Source organism: Moschus berezovskii, chromosome 11 (assembly GCF_049115385.1).
Source record: "Moschus berezovskii isolate FMDL1 chromosome 11, NW_MosBer_1.0, whole genome shotgun sequence".
NCBI classification, from domain to species: domain Eukaryota; kingdom Metazoa; phylum Chordata; class Mammalia; order Artiodactyla; family Moschidae; genus Moschus; species Moschus berezovskii.
The window spans coordinates 38,437,696-38,458,147 of record NC_142470.1 but is presented as its reverse complement, the minus strand read 5'-3'; the positions used below and the strand labels follow the sequence as shown (position 1 = coordinate 38,458,147).

The following is a 20,452-nucleotide window of genomic DNA, read 5'->3' as shown; positions in this document are numbered from 1 at the left end:
TCTAGGTGAGTGATCACGCCATTGTGATTGTCTTGGTTGTGAAGGTCTTTTTTGTACAGTTCTTCTGTGTATTCTTGCTGCCTCTTCTTAATATCTTCTGCTTCTGTTAGGTCCATACCATTTCTGTCCTGTATGAGGTCAATACATTATTTTTATTCGTCTGTCACGATGTTTCCACTCCTTTCACTTTGAACTATCCTATCCCTGGGCTCCCCTGTTTTTCCTTTTAAGATCCCCTGGAGAAGGGAATGGCAACCAACTCCAGTATTCTTGCCTGCAGAATCCCATGGACAGAGGACCTTGGCAGGCTACAGCCCATGCGGTCGCAAAGAGTCGGACACGACTGAGCGACTGCCACTGTCACTGTCAGTACCATTTACGCATTCATCCCATATCCAGCAGTTCCGAACGTAGTAAGCACTCAGTAAAGTATTTCTTGCACCCCTGGTCTGTTTTTGGCAGCGATTAGCTGTGACCATTGTTTGAGCGAGAGCGATTGTAGGGACAGAAGAGGGCACAGCTGAAGAAATTAAAAGCTGGGGTGAGCCTCCTCTGGGGCCTTTGGTGTCTCCCTGAAGCAGGGTGAGTTTCGGGGGGCGGGGCAGGGCCGGCTTGGAGTACCCAGACCACCCGGTTGGGAACTCCAGGAGAGAAGTGTGGCCCTGGGGTGTCAGGGGCCTGCGCTGAGGAGTGGGGGTAGGGTGGGAGGGGCCTGGGCGGGGCTTGGAGGGGTGAGGCCAGCCAGGGGGCGGGGCGGACGGAGAGCGCAGACTCAAATGCGGGTGGCAGCCTGGCGTTCCAGTCCGACCGCAGCGCTTGGAGAGCCATGGGACTCGCAGCTCCTGGGCTTGCGTGCTCGACTCTGCGGCTGGGGCTGGGGCTGTTGCTGCTGTGCAGCTGGTGGTACCCCGGGAGCGCCGAGCGGCGGGCCCCGCCGGAGAAGATCGGTAGGCGAGGAAGAGGCGGCGCGCTGCCGGGGTGGCGAGAGCGCGCCCCGCGCCGGGCGGTCGCTGCCAGCTGCTGCAGGCCGGGCTCCCGCGGCGCCCGCTGGGTCGCGCGGAACCATCCCGCTGCGAATGTGGCGCTCTTCCCGGTTCGCGCCTCCGAGCCGCTTTCAGTGCCCCAGGGAACGCCCTTTCTCGGGCGTGGAGGCATGCCCACTTGAGAAATGGGCAGTGGAGTTGGGGGCGACCCGGACCAGTTCGCGGGCGGGCGCCCGGCGTCGCTGCAGCCCCTGTCTCGGGGGCCTGGGGCTCCAAGGAAGCAAAGGCCCCTCCCGCGGCCTTCCCTTGCTGCACTTGTTCGGAGGCCGGTCCTCTGGCTGCTCAGGGAGCGACTGGCCAGTTCCGCTCTGCAGATGAGGGGCGCACGCGAGCACAGCCCGCCGAGCAGCGCCAACAGGCTGACCGCGTGTGCTTCCGGTGATGGGCTGGAGGGGTACCCCTCCGCCGTCTGCTTTGTTGAAGTCGACCGGCTTGTAGAGGCCCCTGGCTTGCACAAGTACTTTACCTAGGACAACTACCCAGCGGAAACAGTCACTCTTTTAGTTTGATTCGTTTTGGTAGTTTGCTCCCTGTTTATTTTGTTTTGCTTTTTTTTGTTGTGGTTTATTTTTATTCCTTTTTAACCTGTTTTCTTTGGGATCATTAAGCTATTTACATTAACGAGACAGAACAAATCTAGGCAAAAATGGCGGCCACTTTATTTAAAATGCGTGCTGGAAAGGCCCCACCTCCTCTGTTCCCTTGCATTGGGCACAAAGGAGCGTGTGCGGGCCACTTGGTGCCTCAGCAACGAACTGTGAAAGACTTGGGGCATCTGGCTGGGGGAAAAAAAAAAATAACAATCTACTACTCCTGTTGTCTGGGGGCATTGTCTGTCCAGATTTAGAGTTCTTTCTATCTTCACTGCAACTGTCCCTTGCCTCCCTCTCCCCAGACTTCCCTAAATTGTCGGTAACTGCTTTAGGTAATGTCCGTTGTTAATTTACGGCCTTTCAAAAACAAACATGCGAAGCTAGTAAGAGGAAAAACCCTGTTCTTTTTTTTCCCCACCATAGCGGTTATTGGAGCTGGAATTGGTGGCACATCAGCAGCCTATTATCTGCGGCAGAAATTTGGGAAAGATGTGAAGATTGACGTGTTCGAAAAAGGAAAGGTGGGAGGCCGTCTGGCCACCTTGAATGTGCGGGGGCAAGAATTTGAGTCAGGAGGTTCTGTCATCCATCCTTTAAATCTGCACATGAAGCGTTTTGTCAAGGATCTGGGTATGTAATTTGGTCTGAGAGCAAAGTAGACTTGAAAGTGCATGGATATTGTTATCAGATAGGGAACTGAAACTTTTCTGCCTTATTAATTGTCTTTTACAGTGAAGCTGGTAAAACTGCTTTCCTCACTTTCCTGCTAGCAGTTGGCACTGCCTTAGGAGCTGCTCTGCTGTAATGGGACACTACAGTATATCTTCAGTTATCTGGAATTACAGCCATGGGGCGTGGGTTGGGGATGGTTGCTGTTGTTGATTCTTATATATTCTGGGTTTGTGTTAAAGAATCAAAGAATGGTTTGAGTTAGCAAAACCTAGCATGCTTATTTTACAGCTAGGGAAATGAGGCCCAGAGAGTTGAGGTGTCTGACTTAAGGTCACTCACAGCTGTAGGGTCAAACATGTGCCTGGAACTTGGGACATCTGACTGCTTTGCTACCATCTGAGGCATTGGACAGGTTGTGGGGAAAGCCTGGGGGGCCTCTGCAGGCGCCCTCCTCAGGAAATATTGTGTAATTTTGGCCTCCTTCCAGTTATGAGAAGTATGGAGTTACGCAGAATAGGATTTGCACAGAAATGGAAATCCTATTATCCTTAGCTGCTTTCCACATTTCCTGTGGATGCTTCCAGGGCCTCTTCGCTCCACAAGGGCAAGTGTGTGCCAGGAGCAATTTATGCTGCAAAAGTCATGTCTGACATTTCTGATTTTAAGATGAATTCAGCTTCCTTTGGCTTTTTCTTTTGCCTTTTTTAGTCTTTTGAGACTAAATATAGCCAGTTTCTAATTTTGATATAGCTGCATGATCATCCAACCCATCTTTAAGGGAATCTGCTTTTGGACAGTGTGATGTCTAGAGTATCACACACTGTTCTAAAGATAGAGCTCTGTTAACATGTTTCCTGAGAACTGGGGGAAGCCCAGATTCACTCATTTCAGAGTGTCCCCCATAGCTTCAGATTACCTTCTCTCATTTGATCAGTACAGAAACCATTGACTTAGTTACCCTTTCTTTGTTTTTGCAGGTCTCTCTGCTGTTCAGAGCCCTAGTGGCCTAATGGGGGTGTATAATGGAGAGACTCTGGTGTATGAAGAGAGCAGCTGGTTTATAATTAACATGATTAAACTAATTTGGCACTATGGATTTCAGTCCCTCCGAATGCACATGTGGGTAGAGGATATATTAGACAAGTTTATGAGGTAATTTTTTCTCTTGCATTTAACCTAAGACCTTTTATTAAATAATCTGTAGGAATTACAGTTTTTTAGAACAGTTCTCTACCTAACCACAAAGCCTATTTGTAAGGTCGTTAGGAAAAATGTTTTGTATATGATATGCAGAGCTTTTATCCACTTGGAATGTGAAAGGGTCATTTATTTTTGCTTCTGAAAACATATTTTGCAAATGCTTATTTAATGCTGTCAGACTCTTTTAAATACTCTGCACATACTAACTCCTTGAAGTCTTACGACAGCTCTCTGAGGTAGGTACTGTTGCTAGCTTCTTTTTGTAGGTTACTGGAAGGTGGAGGCATAGAGGTTTTAGGTATGCAAGTCCACCTGCCTAGTAACTGGTGGAGCTGGAGTTCTTACCCAAGCAGTCTGACTCCAGAGTCCTCCCTCTTAATCTCTGAACTGTTTTAGTGTTGTGTGTAGATGGATGAGGTGATATGTACAAGAGCTTGTAGAAAACTTAAATGAGCTTAATTTAACTGTGACATGAAGTTTCAGTGAGCCAGCAGCCTGAAATAGCATATCAGTTCTGTGCCCCAAGAATTTATATTAAGGTATTATATTCCCACACTGTCCTGCCTAGTGAGAATATAGGTGCCTCTTTTCCTTTTCTTTGTTTTTCTGTATTTTCAAAAAGTTCTTTACATATGAATATGCATTGCTTTGGTAAGTAAGAAAAGTAACATAAAATAACCAGTCTAGAGCCTTCCCCAGAGAAGGCAATGGCAACCCACTCCAGTGTTCTTGTCTGGAGAATCCCAGGGATGGCGGAGCCTGGTGGGCTGCCGTCTGTGGGGTTGCACAGAGTCGGACACGACTGAAGCGACTTAGCAGCAGCAGCAGCGGCAGAGCCTTCCCTGGTGGACTAGTGGTTAAGACTCCACACTTCCAATGCAGGGAGTGCACATTTGATGCCTGGTTGGGAAACTAGGATGCCACATGCTATACAGCTCAGCCAAGAGAATATTAAAACAAAAAACATTCTGACTTTGAAAACTGTAGCTTATTTTTTTAAAAATCTTTTAATTTTGTATTGGGGTATAGCCGTTTAACAATGTTGTGATAGTTTCAGGTAGACAGCAAAGGGACTCAACTGTACATATACATGTATGATATAACCTATTTTTTTTTAAGGTTGTTGGCATGTGCTAATTTTTGTGCTGGTTTCCAATTTTAGATCTTGGAGAAATTCAGCTTGTAAGAGTTGAATAGGATAAATATATTCTAGTTTCTGTAACTTGTAGTAGTTGGAGATTTCTTTCTTTTTAAGCATCATTCTGAGGTCAATTTGTTGAACTTCTTTCCAGTTACTGGAAAGGTCAGCTATAGTGCAGGTTGTTAAAGTAGTCATGCATTCATTTATTTATCCACCAAATATTGAGTGCTTAGTATGTGCCAGGCAGTATTCTGGGTCTTGAAGATGTTGAACCTAGAACATACCCATGCCCTTATCGAATATATATTCTAGTAGAGAGATAAGCAGTTCACTAGGAAAATGTATAGAATTTGTGTAGAGCCAGTCACTTTTTAAAGAAAGTTGGCATGTTGCTGCATCTTCAACAGGAAAATCAAGTTTGCATGAGATACAGCCTCGCCTGTGTGAATCAGTTTTCTTGACATGTAGAGAATTGCCCTTTCAGTAATTAAGAAATCACTTTTTGAAGTGAATTTAGTGTATTACAGAACTGTGAAAAAGGCCCAAGGAGGGGATACATAGATTATACTATTTTTTAAAAATGTGAGGGACAGGATAAGGGGGTGGGAGGGAAGTTCAAAAGGGAGGGGATATATGTATATATACTTACAGCTGATTCACGTTGTTGTACAGCAGAAACCAACACAACATTGTAAACCAGTTATCCTCTGAATTAAAAAAAAATATTTTGTTGGAAGTATAGTGATTACAATGTTGTGTTAATTTCTGCTGTACAGCGAAGTGGTTTTATTAATACATATATACATTCTTTTCTAATATTCTTTTCCATTATGACTTATCACAAAGTTTTGCATTTAGTGGGGTTTCCTGGTGGCTTAGCTAATAAAGAATCTATCTTCCTGGGTTGGGAAGATCCCCTGAAGAAGGAAATGACAACCCACTATAGTATTCTTGCCTGGAGAATCCCATCGACAGAGGAGCCTGGCAGCCTACAGTCCATGGGGTCACAAGCACATACACATACATTGCGTATAGTTCCCTGTATATTATACAACTTTTGATTTTAGAAAATAATTCCCAAACATGGAATTATGCCCCCCTGCCCCGCCATGTATCTTTGATCCTTGATTATAGAGTGCTGACCGTTATATTGTTTAAAGGGCCATGTATTTCTGTTCCTTTCAGTAAGAACATGCAGATCTTATTTTGATAATTCTGTCATATCCATCATACCCTGTTGGATAAAGGGCAAGTATTGAGCCATCATGTGCCAGTTGCTAAATAGTGAAATACTGCTGGTCTTATGAAATAGCTTCTGCCTGCATGTTTTCTCTTCCCCAGGAATCTCTTTCCTTGCCCTCAGCAGGGAGTCTTGACTCAGTTCCAGGGCTGTAATCAGTCTACTTTCTGTTTAATGCTCTTGTTGTTCAGTCACTAAGTCATTTCCGACTACTAGCAACGCCGTGGACTGCTGCATGCCATGCTTCCCTGTCCTTCACTGTTACCCAGAGGTTGTGCAGACTCAGGTCTGTTGAGTCAGTGATGCCATTGAGCCATCTCACCCTCTGTCACCCCTTTTCCTCTTGCCCTCAATCCAGTTGTTAAATACTTGTGTCACCTATGTCACAAAAACCAGGATTAGGAGCCACAGAGGCTGCCAAAGAGGAGTCAGGAACAGTGAATTCCCTTACATTTCACTAGGGGATTTTTAATTTTATCTGCTGTTTTCAACTCCACAGTTGTTTTTTTTTTTTTTTTTTTCTGTTCTTTCTTTCTCTTTATTAGCAGTCTCTGTTTGTTCTAATCTACATTTCTTTGTTTGTGGCCAAGATGTGTGGTATGCAGGATCTTAGTTCCCCAACCAGGGATCGAACCTGTGTCCCCTACATTGGGAACATGGAGTATTAACCACTGGACCACCAGGGAAGTCCCTTATCTATGTTGTTTTCATACGTGCTTTAGTTCTTTAGATATGGCTTCCTTTACTTCTTTGAGCATATTTATAGTAGCTGATTTGAAGTCTTTGTCTGGCAGGTCCAATGTCTGGGTTTTCTTAGGGAGGATTTCTGTTGATTTTTGTTGTAAACTGGACATTTAAAATAATATTGAATAGTAACTCTGGACATCAGAAATCCGCTCACCCCCGGAGTTTGTTACTGTTGCTGTTTGTTTGTTAGTGACTCTGGAACTCATTCTGTGAAGTTGGTATTCTTTGGCTACTCATGTTTGGCTGCTCAAGTGTGTGTGTGTGTGTGAGGACTGCTTGCAGTGCTCTGGCAGGTAGTTTATAGCTCTAGCCTTTAATTCTGGCTTGCTCAAAGCCTCAAGGTCAGCCGAAGGTGACAGATGAGGGCCTTCTGAGGTCTTTCCTGGGCATGTGACAGTCTTGTACATGGGCATGGCCTTCTAAGTCCCTAGAAACGAATTGGGATTTTTCATTCCCCAGTATTTCTTTTTAAAATCTTCTGATAAGTCTCTTGCTAGCCCCACTTGGTATCATGACCTCAGGCAACAAAAGTTTTTGACAGATGTGCTCAGGATGGGCTGTTTGTATAGAGTGAGGTAAGAAAAAGACAAGCCCTAATCTAAAAAGAAAAGGTTTCCCTGTGGTAAAGAATCCTCTTGCCAATACAGGAGACACAGATTCGATCCCTGGTTCAGAAAGATTCCCTGGAGAAGGAAATGGCAACCCATTCCAGTATTCTTGCTGGAATAATCCCATGGACAGGAGAGCCTGACAGGTTACAGTCCGTAGGGTCGCAAAGAGTTGGACATGACTGAGCACGCACACATAAACAGTCTAAAAATGCAGCAAACTAGTGGCTATAACAAAAAAGAAGCAGACTCACAGATACAGAGAACAAACTAGTGGTTATCAGTGGCGAGGGGGGAAGGACAGTGTTGGGGTGGGGGCATAGAAAGTATAAAGTATTGGGTGTAAGATAGTCTGCAGGATGTACTGTGCAACATAGGGAATGTAGCCAGTATTTTGTAATTGTACTTGGAGTTGTTGTCCAGTTGCTCAGTCATGTCCAACTCTTTGCAGCCCATGGACTGCAGCATGCTAGGCTTCCCCGTCCTTCACTATCTCCTGGAGTTTGATCAAACTCATGTCCATTGAGTCAATGATGCCACCCAGCCATCTCATCCTCTGTCGTCCGCTTCTCCTCCTGCCTTCAGTCTTTCCCAGCATCAGGGTCTTTTCCACTGAGTCAGCTCTTCACATCAGGTGGCCAAAGTATTTGAGCCTCAGCTTCAGTATCAATCCTTCCAATGAATATTCCAGGTTGATTTCCTTTAGAATTGACTGGTTTGATCTCCTTGCAGTCCAAGGGACTCTCAGGAGTCTTTTCCAGCTCCACAGTTCGAAGGCATCAGTTCTTCAGCACTCAGTCTTTATGGTCCAACCTTCACATCCATACGCGACGACCAGAAAAACCATAGCTTTGACTATGTGGACCTTTGTTGGCAAAGCGGTGTCTGCTTTTTAATGTGCTGAGTTTGTCATCGCTTTTCTTCCAAGGAGTGAGGGTGTTGTAGTTTCATGGCTGCAGTCACCATCTGAAGTGATTTTGGAGCCCAAAATAATAGGCTGTCACTGTTCCCATTGTTTCCCCATCAATTTGCCATAAAGTGATGGGACCAGATGCCATGATCTTAGTTTTTTGAATGTTGAGTTTTAGGCCAGCTTTTTCTCTCTCCTCTTTCACCTTCCTCTAGAGGCTCTTTAGTTCCTCTTCACTTTCTGCCATTAAGGTGGTGTCATCTGGATATCTGAGGTTACTGATATTTCTCCTGGCAGTCTTGATTCCAGCTTTAACTTCATCCAGCCCAGCATTTCACATGATGTGGCAGGAATCTTTTAGAAGTGGAGTAGCCGTCATGGTCAACAAAAGAGTCCAAAATGCAGTACTTCGATACAATCTCAAACACGACAGAATGATCTCTGTTCGTTTCCAAAGCAAACCATTCAGTATCATGGTAATCCAAGCCTATGCCCCAACCAGTAATGCTGAAGAAGCCGAAGTTGAATGGTTCTATGAAGACCTACAAGACCTTTTAGAACTAACACCCAAAAAAGATGTCCTTTTCATTATAGGGGACTGGAATGCCAAAGTAGGAAGTCAAGAAACACCTGGAGTAACAGGCAAATTTGGCCTTGGAGCACGGAATGAAGCAGGGCAAAGGCTAATAGAGTTTTGCCAAGAGAACGCACTTGTCATAGCAAATACCCTCTTCCAACAACACAAGAAAAGACTTTACACATGGACATCACCAGATGGTCAACACTGAAATCAGATTGGTTATATTCTTTTCAGCCAAAGATGGAGAAGCTCTATACAGTTAGCAAAAACAAGACTGGAAGCTAACTGTGGCTTAGATCATGAACTCCTTATTGCCAAAATCAGACTTAAATTGAAGAAATTAGGGAAAACCACTTACCATTCAGGTATGACCTAAATGTGAGAAATAGATTTAAGGGACTAGATCTGATAGAGTGCCTGATGAACTCTGGATGGAGGTTCGTGACATTGTACAGGAGACAGGGATCAAGACCATCCCCATGGAAAAGAAATGCAAAAAAGCAAAATGGCTGTCTGGGGAGGCCTTACAAATGGCTGTGAAAAGAAGAGAAGCAAAAAGCAAAGGAGAAAAGGAAAGATATAAGCATCTGAATGCAGAGTTCCAAAGAATAGCAAGGAGAGATAAGAAAGCCTTCCTCAGCGATCAATGCAAAGAAATAGAGGAAAACAACAGAATAGGAAAGACTAGAGATCTCTTCAAGAAAATTAGAGATATCAAGGGAACATTTCATGCAAAGATCAGCTCAATAAAGGACAGAAATGGTATGGACCTAACAGAAGCAGAAGATACTAAGAAGAGGCGGCAAGAATACACAGAAAAACTATACAAAAGAGATCTTCACGACCGAGATAATCATGATGGTGTGATCACTCACCTAGAGCCAGACATCTTGGAATGTGAGGTCAAGTGGGCCTTAGAAAGCATCACTACGAACAAAGCTAGTGGAGGTGATGGAATTCCAATTGAGCTATTTCAAACCCTGAAAGATGATGCTGTGAAAGTGCTGCACTCAATATGCCATCAAATTTGGAAAACCCAGCAGTGGCCACAGGACTGGAAAAGGTCAGTTTTTATTCCAATCCCAAAGAAAGGCAATGCCAAAGAATGCTCAAACGACTGCACAATTGCACTCATCTCACACGCTAGTAAAGTCATGCTCAAAATTCTCCAAGACAGGCTTCAGCAGTACGTGAACTGTGAACGTCCAGATGTTCAAGCTGGCTTTAGAAAAGGCAGAGGCACCAGAGATCAAATTGCCAACATCGGCTGGATCGTGGAAAAAGCAAGAGAGTTCCAGAAAAAACATCTATTTCTGCTTTATCGACTATGCCAAAGCCTTTGACTGTGTGGATCACAATAAACTGTGGAACATTCTGAAAGAGATGGGAATACCAGACCACCTGACCTGCCTCTTAAGAAACCTGTATGCAGGTCAGGAAGCAACAGTTCGAACTGGACATGGAATAACAGACTGGTTCCAAATAGGAAAAGGAGTACGTCAAGGCTGTATATTGTTTATTTAACTTATATGCAGAGTACATCATGAGGAACGCTGGGCTGGAAGAAGCACAAGCTGGAATCAAGATTGCTGGGAGAAATATCAATAACCTCAGATATGCAGATGACACCACCCTTATGGCAGAAAGTGAAGAGGAACTCAAAAGCCTCTTGATGAAAGTGAAAGAAGAGAGTGAAAAAAGTTGGCTTAAAGCTCAACATTCAGAAAACAAAGATCATGGCATCTGGTCCCATCACTTCATGGGAAATAGATGGGGAAACAATGGAAACAGTGTCAGACTTTATTTTTGGGGGCTCCAAAATCACTGCAGATGGAGATTGCAGCCATGAAGTTAAAAGACACTTATTCCTTGGAAGGAAAGTTATGACTAACCTAGATAGCATATTAAAAAGCAGAGACATTCCTTTGCCAACCAAGGTCCGTCTAGTCAAGGCTATGATTTTCCAGTGGTCATGTATGGATGTGAAAGTTGGACAGTGAAGAAGGCTGAGTGCCGAAGAACTGATGCTTTCACTGTAGTGTTGGAGAAGACTCTTGAGAGTCCCTTGGACTGCAAGGAGATCCAACCAGTCCATTCTAAAGATCAATCCTGGGTGTTCATTGGAGGGACTGCTGCTGAGGCTGAAACTCCAGTATTTTGGCCATCTCATGCAAAGAGTTGACTCATTGGAAATACTGATGCTGGGCGGGATTGGAGGCGGGAGGAGAAGGGGATGACAGAGGATGAGATGGCTGGATGGCATCACCGACTCGATGGACATGAGTTTGAGTGAACGCTGGGAGTTGGTGGTGGACAGGGAGGCTTGGCATGCTGTGATTCTTGGGGTCTCAAAGATTTGGACACAGCTGAGCGACTGAACTGAACTGTGTATATAAGTTAAATAAACAGGGTGGACAGTTACAGCCTTGATGTACTCATTTCCCAATTTTGTAAATGGAGTATATCCTTTAAAATTTTTAATTAAAAAAAAAACAAGTCCTGATAAGGCAAATAGGGGCATTTCTTTGACAATGGGAATTTGGGGATGCTCTAAACATGTGTTATCACCTCTGTGGCTCCCAGCTTGCTGGTTTCACAGGTATTGTGGTTGCAAGGCTGCTGATTTTGCAGGCTACCTTGTTGCTAGCAAGATGGGAATGAGATTAGGGACAGTTCAAATACCACAGGGCTCATTTGTTCTTACAGTCAGCCATCTAAATATACCTGGGATTTTTGCCAGTGTTTGTTTTATTTCCAGAGTTCCAAAACAGTTGATGTTGACAGTGTTTGCCAGTGTTCTTATTGCTTTTATGTAGGGGCAGATTTTTCTAAGGTCCTTACTCCATTTTAGAAGTCCTTCATCCCACCTCTACTACTTTTTTCTGTCTGTGCCTCCTGCTCTCCTGGATCTCTCTGCTTCAGCTGTAGAGTTGCAACTCTGCCAGCTCCAAGTGTTTCCAATCTTTTGGTTTACTTTTCTCCTTGATAAAAGAACCTGTCTGCCAGTGCAGGAGATGTAAGAGACACAGGTTCGATCCCTGGGCCGGGAAGATCCCCTGGAGTAGGGCACAGCAACCCACTCCATTACTCTTGCCTGGAGAATCCCACCAACAGAGGAGCCTGAAAGATTACAGTCCATAGGATCCCAAAGAGTCAGATACAACTGAAGCAATTTAGCACAAACTGTTATGTAAGTTGCTTGTTTTTATTGCCTGTTGTCCCATCTAAAACAAAAGCTCTGTTGTGGCAGCGATTTTTCTTTCTGTGTTTATTGACCTCTGTATCCTCAGTATCTCGCAGAAGGCAATGGCAGGCCACTCCAGTACTCTTGCCTGGAAAATCCCATGGATGGAGGGGCCTGGTAGGCTGCAGTCCATGGGGTCGCTAAGGGTCGGACACGACTGAGCGATTTCGCTTTCACTTTTCGCTTTCACACATTGGAGAAGGAAATGGCAACCCACTCCAGTGTTCTTGCCTGGAGAATCCCAGGGATGGGGGAGCCTGGTGGGCTGCCGTCTGTGGGATCACACAGAGTCGGACACGACTGAAGTGACTTAGCAGCAGCAGTAGCATCCTCAGTATCTAGAACGGTGTCTGGCTCAAACTGATGCTCCATAAATATTTGTTGCGTGAATAAATGAATGAATGAGTGAATGAATGATTAAGGGTTGTACAGATTTTTAAAGAAAAGATAGTTTCTGCTAATCAGGTTGCTTGTATAAACTAGTAGTTACTCACACCTTGCTTTTTAGTAAATATGTACTGTAATGCACTTACAGTGCTCAGTGTTTATATGGTATAGAGTGTCTCCATGAGGCCTTTACTTAGGAGGCTTGCTTGAGTGTGGTTGGGACTCAGGCAGGAGGAGGCAAGGAATAATTTTTTTATAACATTAGATGTGTGTGTGTGCTCAGTCGCTCGCGACTCTTTGTGGCCCAGTGGACTGTGGCCTCCCAGGCTCCTCTGTCCATGGAACTTTCCAGGCAAGAATACTGAAGCGGGTTGCCATTTCTTACTCCAGGGGATCTTTCCAACCCAGGGATTGAACCACTGTCTCTTGTGTTTCTGGCATTGGCAGGCGGGTTCTTCACCACTAGCGCCACCTGGGAATCCATAACATCATATATAACTTACTTAATTGGCTACTGTTTTGTCATGCTGACCGTTAGCAAAAGATCACTCTTTGTTTTATGAGGTATTTAGTTTATTACTTTTCTGAAGAACTCAGTGTTTTCATCCTACTTTTTCCAACTTCCTAGGCACTACAGGCCAAATGATACGGTTGCAAGGAATTATTTTAATTTCTCAGTTTTGGCACTGAGAATTTTCGCAAAAAATTTATTCAGCATTTTATATACTACACTGTTGTTGCTAGTGTTGACACTTTGCGACCCCATGGACTGTAGCCCACCAGGCTCCTCTGTCCATAGGATTTCCCAGGCAGGAATACTGGAGTGGGTTGCCATTTCCTTCTCCAGGGGATCTTCCTGACTCAGGGATAGAACCCACCTCTCTTGCATTGGCAAGCAGATTCTTTACCGCTGAGCTACCAGGGAAGCCCATACTACTTTGTTAGAGAGTAGGTAAAGTTGAAATGTGTATGACATTATCTCTGCTTTTTAAAAAAGTTTACAGCTGATTTTGAGAGAAGAAAGTTGATGTAAAAACTCTTCTCCTGTGGCCACTAATTGAGATCTTTCCTTGGCATTTATTTCTTCCTTTACTTCATAGACTTAGCTATGTGTGTTCCTGAGTAGCTGTTCCTAACTGTAAGTTCCTTGAGAGAAAGGAACCATGACTTCCTCATTTTTGTATCCTCACTTGCAGCCTGAAATACTATATATTGAATTATTGCATGAACTGATTTATGTGGACATTCTTTCAAGTTCATAAAGTATAGGGAAATGTCAGGTGATATTTCTTAAAAATTAATTATAGTTAATTTTAGTACAAAGTAGCATTTAATATACTACTATAAATAGTACAAAGTAGTATTTAAGTGCTAAACATGAGTGCTAAGTTTTATGGGACTTTTGGAGATGATGGTATCACTGTGGACTGGGAAACTGGGGAGGACTTTGCAAAGGGAGGACTCTGGTGGTCCAGTGGTTAACAATCTGCCTGCCAGTGCACGGGACATGAGTTCAATCCCTGGTCCGGGAAGATCCCACATGCAACAGAGCAACGAAGCTTGTGCGCTGCAGCTGCTGAAGCCCATGCACTCTCGAGTCCATGCTCCATGACAGGAGAAGCATGCTTACGACACTGAAGAGCAGCCCCTGCTCACCGTAACCAGAGAAAGCTCACGCTCAGCAATGAAGAGCCAGTGCAGCCAAGAGTAAATTTAAAATAAAGACTTTGTAACGTGGGTGGGATTTAAGCTCTGAAGGATGTGTAGTTAACTGTTCTATGACTACAGATGGGAAGTGTATTCCAGGTGGAGGGAAGAGCTAGTGAAAATGTTTAGGAGCAATATCCAGAGCATATTTAGAGAGTACTGAATAGGTCAGCTGTGTTCAAGTGTGAGTTACGAGTGTGTGTGTGTGGTTGAGGGCAGAGGGGGAATAGTGATTCTGAGTCTTCTACTTGACATGTCACTTTTAGACAAGTTCTTTAACCTCTCCTTTGTTTCTTTATTTGCAGTTGGAGCAAAGGAGTTGATGAGTTTGGCTCTTAAAAATTCATGATTTTTTTAAATGTCAGAACTTTAGTAAGTAGTAGTAATAAGTGAGATGTTTCTGAATACATGGATGGTTGACCAGAAGTGTATTTTAGTGCTTCTTGGAGATTGATAAATATCTCAAAGAAGAGAAACCAGAGGGATTTCCCTGCCAGTCCAGTGGTTAAGACACTGCTCTCCCAGTGCAGGGGGGTGTGGGTTTGATCCCTGGCTGGGGAACTAAGATCTGCTGCGCAGTGGGACCAAAAACTAAAATGTCAAACAAGTAAAAAATAATAGTTTACCCAAGCCATGAAATTAAAAGACGCTTGCTCCTTGGAAGGAAAGTTATGACCAACCTAGATAGTATATTAAAAAGCAGAGACATTACTTTGCCAACCAAGGTCCGTCTAGTCAAGGCTATGGTTTTTCCAGTGGTCATGTATGGATGTGAGAGTTGGACTGTGAAGAAAGCTGATCGCCGAAGAATTGATGCTTTTGAACTGTGGTGTTGGAGAAGACTCTTGAGAGTCCCTTGGACTCAAAGGAGATCCAACCAGTCCATTCTAAAGGAGATCAATCCTGGGTGTTCATTGGAAGGACTGACGCTAAAACTGAAACTCCAATACTTTGGCCACCTCATGCGACGAGTTGACTCACTGGAAAAGACTCTGATGCTGGGAGGGATTGGGGGCGGGAGGATAAGGGGATGACAGAGAATGAGGTGGCTGGATGGCATCACCGACTCTGTGGACATGAGTTTGAGTGAACTCTGGGAGTTGGTGATGGACAGGGAGGCCTGGCGTGCTGTGATTCATGGGGTCGCGGAGAGTCGGACACTACTGAGCGACTGAACTGAAGCATATCCAACAGACTAACCTTCTAACACATAACAAATATAAAAAAAATTATATAAAAAAGAGAAACTAGAGGCAGATAAATCAGTTATTCATGTTAGTAGTTTGTTCCAGTTTTAGTGTATGTGCTGCCGAAGCGAGCACTGTTAGTAGTTTGAATATAAAGCTTCACTTAAGATCAGGGAGATGAGAAATAACAGGAGAGATGTTAGGAAGATTGAGAAGCTTCTCTTAAGTGGGTGAAGCAGAAAGGAGAAATGAAATGTTTAAAACTAAATGAACCGAGGATGATATGTAGGATGTTAGGAGTAACCCATTATTTTGGTTGGAATTGGGGGTAGGAGGAGAGGATCAAGCCTAGTGGAAAGGTAAAGTTTAATTTTAGACATGTCTAACTGTGCTGGAAGATGAATGAGAACAAGACATACCCACTTCCTGAAAGGTGATCCCATGACCATATTCATGCAGAAGAGTGAATTCAAAGGACAGTGGACTTCCTCCAGAGGAGACAGAGGGAAAGGGAGGCCAGGAGCCTCTGGGATACCTGGGGAAGATGCACCGCACAGGATTGGTAGGGACTTGTCTGAAGGAAACAGGAAAGCCACTTGGAGTCTTAGGATGCTGATTTCCTTCTTTGTTTGTACCCTCCCCACTATCTGGTGTTTAATGACCATTTCTCTTCTATTCAAAAGGATCTACCGCTACCAGTCTCATGACTATGCCTTCAGTAGCGTAGAAAAGTTACTGCATTCCCTAGGAGGGGACGACTATCTTGGATTATTTAACCGGTCACTTCTTGAAACCTTGCAGAAAGCAGGCTTCTCTGAGAAGTTCCTTGATGAAATTATTACTCCTGTCATGAGGGTAAATTATGGCCAAACCACAAACATCAATGGCTTTGTAGGTAAGTCAGGGCTTGGAATAGTAACGGACATTAGTTGACAGCACGGTTTACCTGATGCTTTGGTGGCTCCTTACTTTAGGCCATGATTTGGAGATGACTACCTTCCTTTGTGAAACCTCAGACACAATGAAAATGTTGGCAAAATTGTGCACGTATAGATGAGCATTTTTCTGGAAACAGAGTCTTTGGTTTTTATTAGTTGAATGGTCCTCAGCTGGGGGAAACTTTGCTCTGAGGGTCATTTGGCAATGTCTAGATTTGGAGCCAGATGCAGCTACTTGGGAAGGGAGAGTTGGTAGAGGGCCTCTTACAGAGTCAGAATTAACACATTTTGTCCTACCGCTGACAGGGGCAGTGTCAATGTCCTGTACTGATCCTGGCCTTTGGGCAGTAAAAGGTGGCAATAAACTTGTTTGCTCAAGGCTCCTTCAGGCTTCCAGAAGCAATCTTGTATCGGGCTTAGTAATGTCCATAGAGGAGAAAACAAGGACCAAGCAGACAGGTAAGCTTGAACTCCTGTTTTATTGTTCCTAATTTCCCCTGCAGAAAATAATTGCTCAGGGAGAAAAACCTGTTTCTCCATCTCTCCGTTCCAAATGATGAAATTTTAAATTGGAGGTTAGGTGTTGCGTGTCGTGTGGAAATACACATGTGCTCAAGTACAGTGGCATGACTCTTTGGATTTAAAAAAGAATTTCATCCTCAAAAGTAAACATTTCATATTTTGTACCTGTTGATAGGTTTTATTTCCATTCCAAGTAGAAAATTGGCCTCAGTATAACACAAATGCAGGGGCCAGTTATCTTCAGGGATAAAACTTGTTTAAGTCCTTAGAATTATGGAGAAACTATTATGGTATAGAATTATTTTTAGAAGGTATAAAATATAGTATGTTCAAAACACTAAAAAAAAAAATGCTTTTTTATTTCCTCTAGGAAATCCCTCAAAGGTGTATGAAGTGGTCTACCAAACTGGATCTGAGACCCATTCAGACTTCTATGACATCGTCCTGGTGGCCACTCCATTGAATCGGAAAATGTCCAATATAAATTTTCTCAACTTCGATCCTCCAATTGAGGAATTCCATCAACACTACGAACCTTTAGTGACAACTTTAATTAAAGGGGAGTTGAATTCATTTGTCCTTAGTTCTAGACCTTTAAATAAGTTTCATCTTGGTACAATCTTAACCACTGATAATCCAGATTTATTCATTAACAGCATTGGGCTTGTGTCCCCTGTAGAAGAAGACAGTATTTCTCAGCCTAAAGCAGATTTAGCACATGTCTGGAAGATCTTTTCTGCAGCACCACTTACTAAAAAACAAATTTTAAAGCTCTTTGTGTCCTACGATTATGTTGTGAAGCAGTCATGGCTTGCTTACCCTCATTATACGCCTCCAGAGAAATGCCCCTCCATCATACTCCATGATCGACTTTACTACCTCAACGGCATAGAGTTTGCAGCAAGTGCCATGGAAATGAGTGCCATTGCAGGCTATAATGCTGCTCTCCTCGCCTATCACCGCTGGAATGGGAACACACACATGATTGACCAAGAGGACTTATATGAGAGACTTAAAACGGAACTATGAAATACCACTCTCTTTTATGCCCCTTCTGGTTCCAAATGGAATATCACTGGCAAAAAAAAAAGAACATAGTCTGAACAGAGATGATTTTGAATAATATATTTTGCCATTATCATCGTTTAACAAAATAATCCCAGTGAGTCATGAGAAACTCAAGGTTCTAATTAAGCATGAAGGTAAACCTATTGCATCTCCAAAACTGAACTTTCTTGAATATCCATCAGCAGCATTTCCCAAACTTGTCTGATCATAAGAATCATCTGGAGCTTGTTAGACATATGAATTTTCTAGCTCCTCTGGAGGTTGATTTAATAGGTCTGGGATGGGGCCCTGGATTTTGAATGAAACTTTAAAACATTTTAAGCTGAGTCCTTGAGGAAGACTTACCTTTTAGTTCAGGACTAGTTCATTTGCACTTCACGGTTGGATGTGATCTTCAGTCAGGTAAAATTACCATGGGAACTTTTATCATGGGAACAGGTTATCTTATGCCTGGTTTTAGTTTGCCTGGCAAACTTACATTTTGCAAAGGACATATGCCCATGCTTGAAGCCTTGACTTTCAGAATGTTCTTTTGATTGCTTCTGTCTCTATTTCATTAGGGGTGAAGTTCAGAATTCTTAGTGTAATATAAAGATGTCACACAAAAATCTCATGTAAAATGAAAAGCGAGTATAGGCTATTGATTTAAGAAATTTCTTAAATTTGTCTTCTATTATCAAACCCTCACCTGAGGAGCTTTGAAAAATGGTGATAGAGCCCCACAACAGAGATTGGTTTAATGGACTGAGGATAGGACCTCAGCTTTTTAGAGTTCCTGATGTACAACTGGGGTTTAGAGTCACTGATGTGGGGGTTTATGATGTTTTCAAAGAGTTTTTAGTGCCTTAAAAGTCCCAAGAAACCCAATCCATTATCAAAGCAAATCCATGTTGCAAAGTATTTCTCTCAGTGGGAACTCTAGTAGTCTTGGTAGTAAGAAGCATTGACAGTCTTCACAGCAGAGGCAACTTAGATGACTCTAGAGCCTCGGGCACTAGAAAATATTCAGTGACGCCACACTTGATCAGATCCAGTTTGTGTTCAAACTGTTAAATGCTTCTGAAGGTACTGTAGCATTTTGATTGAGAAATTGGTTGTTGAAATCTTGTTTTGAAGTGGTGGTACAGCTGTACGTTGCAATCACCTGTAGGACTGCTTCCTGAATGATTCCAGGATGCAGCCAACCTTGAGACCCGGTTTTCCACCTGTACAAAGATTATGAGTGTTCTTATAGTCACTGGAAGGACAAAACAAGTAAAAACTTGTGAATTCTAAAAGTAACTGAACTGCAAGCAAGTTAACATATTCTTTTTAAAAAAGTACTCCTCCAGATTATAGCAGTTGCTCCTTTTAGCAAAAAGGAGAACATTGATTCTTAAAGCGATTTATTCTCTACAATTGTGAATATTAGTATGCCGATAAAACTGCCATATTTGATGTAGAGGCAGGAATTAAATTTATAGTTTGTCAGAGTTAGCTTTTTACTATTTTTATTCTTAACAAGTATGTTAAGAGGCATTCGTACTTTTTTCCTTTTGTGGTTTTAAAGACGACAGCATGTAGAGTATAGCACTGTTGTGTATATGCTAAAAGTGGGTGAATTCTAGTGGAATAATTTCTAACATCTGCAGACTTGTTTTGCAATGGCAAATATTTTTAGAACACCGGTTTTAAATATCACTGTTGTATCAAACCCAACTGATTGTTTTCCAACGAGGCATCTGAAGTTGTTAAAGAGCAAAAAGGTTATCCATATAGTAAGCGTATTAATTTTAATGCAACTAACAGAATTCAAAAAGACTTGATTGGAAGAAAGACCTGTCAGGGCCCATTATTCCAGGAGGCTACTCAAGTGAAATTTTTACAGAAGAGACTGGTAAAGATTATGCACAGGCTGAAGGAAGGCCAAGTCCTACTCCAGTGTTACTGGAAGGCTTGTTAAAACATGGCTGGCCTCACCCCTAGGATGTTGCAGTAGGTGTGGAGTGGCATACAAAAGACTGCATTTCTGTTACGTTTCTGCGTGATGCTGCAGGTTACGAGCCACACTTAGAAATTCTACCAGTTCTAAAATTCAACTTTATGTGGTTGCAGTGTTAGGGAAGGTTTAAAGGGGAGAATGGAAAAATAAAAATGTATGGCCTTCACATTAACTCTAGTTTGATCCCTCTAGCTATATTTTTTCTGTCAACATTTCCTATAAATACGGAATACCATTTTACATACTTGTTTACAAGTACCTCACATACTGTGTATACCCCACTCTCTAGTTTTAAAGTGACTCATCATCTGTAGGCTTTCTACCAGATCACAAAAACAAGCTTAAGCATTTGCTTGATTTTTTTTAAACTTATGATACATGTCTGTGCACCATAAAATTTACAAACTAGGTGAGTATATTATGGGCAGCATTATCACCATCTTCTTCCCCATAAGGAACCACAATGCACTGGAATGTTTTCCTCTGGAATTGTATTTCTACTCTTGTGTTCAAAATTTTTTCCCACTTGTGTTCAAAATAAAACAATGACATCATCACTTCCTGTGTTTTACTTCTGTTGTACTATATGGTTGACCCTTAAAACATTGTGGGGGTTATGGATGCTGACCCTCTGAGCAATCAGCTCTCTGCATATGTAGTTCCTCTATTCAGTTTGGAATCTGG

The 20,452-nt window shown here is 43.0% G+C and overlaps 1 protein-coding gene across 1 annotated transcript; it reads left to right on the top strand.

The window, feature by feature from the left end:
- Positions 1–766: 766 nt before the first annotated feature.
- On the top strand, positions 767–20,325 carry PCYOX1 (prenylcysteine oxidase 1). Its single transcript, XM_055399606.2, has 6 exons — positions 767–947; positions 2,060–2,266; positions 3,286–3,460; positions 15,943–16,154; positions 16,504–16,656; positions 17,090–20,325. Exons 1-6 carry the CDS (start codon positions 827–829, stop codon positions 17,746–17,748), a joined length of 1,527 nt encoding a protein of 508 aa, XP_055255581.1. The 5' UTR covers positions 767–826; the 3' UTR covers positions 17,749–20,325.
- Positions 20,326–20,452: the final 127 nt, after the last annotated feature.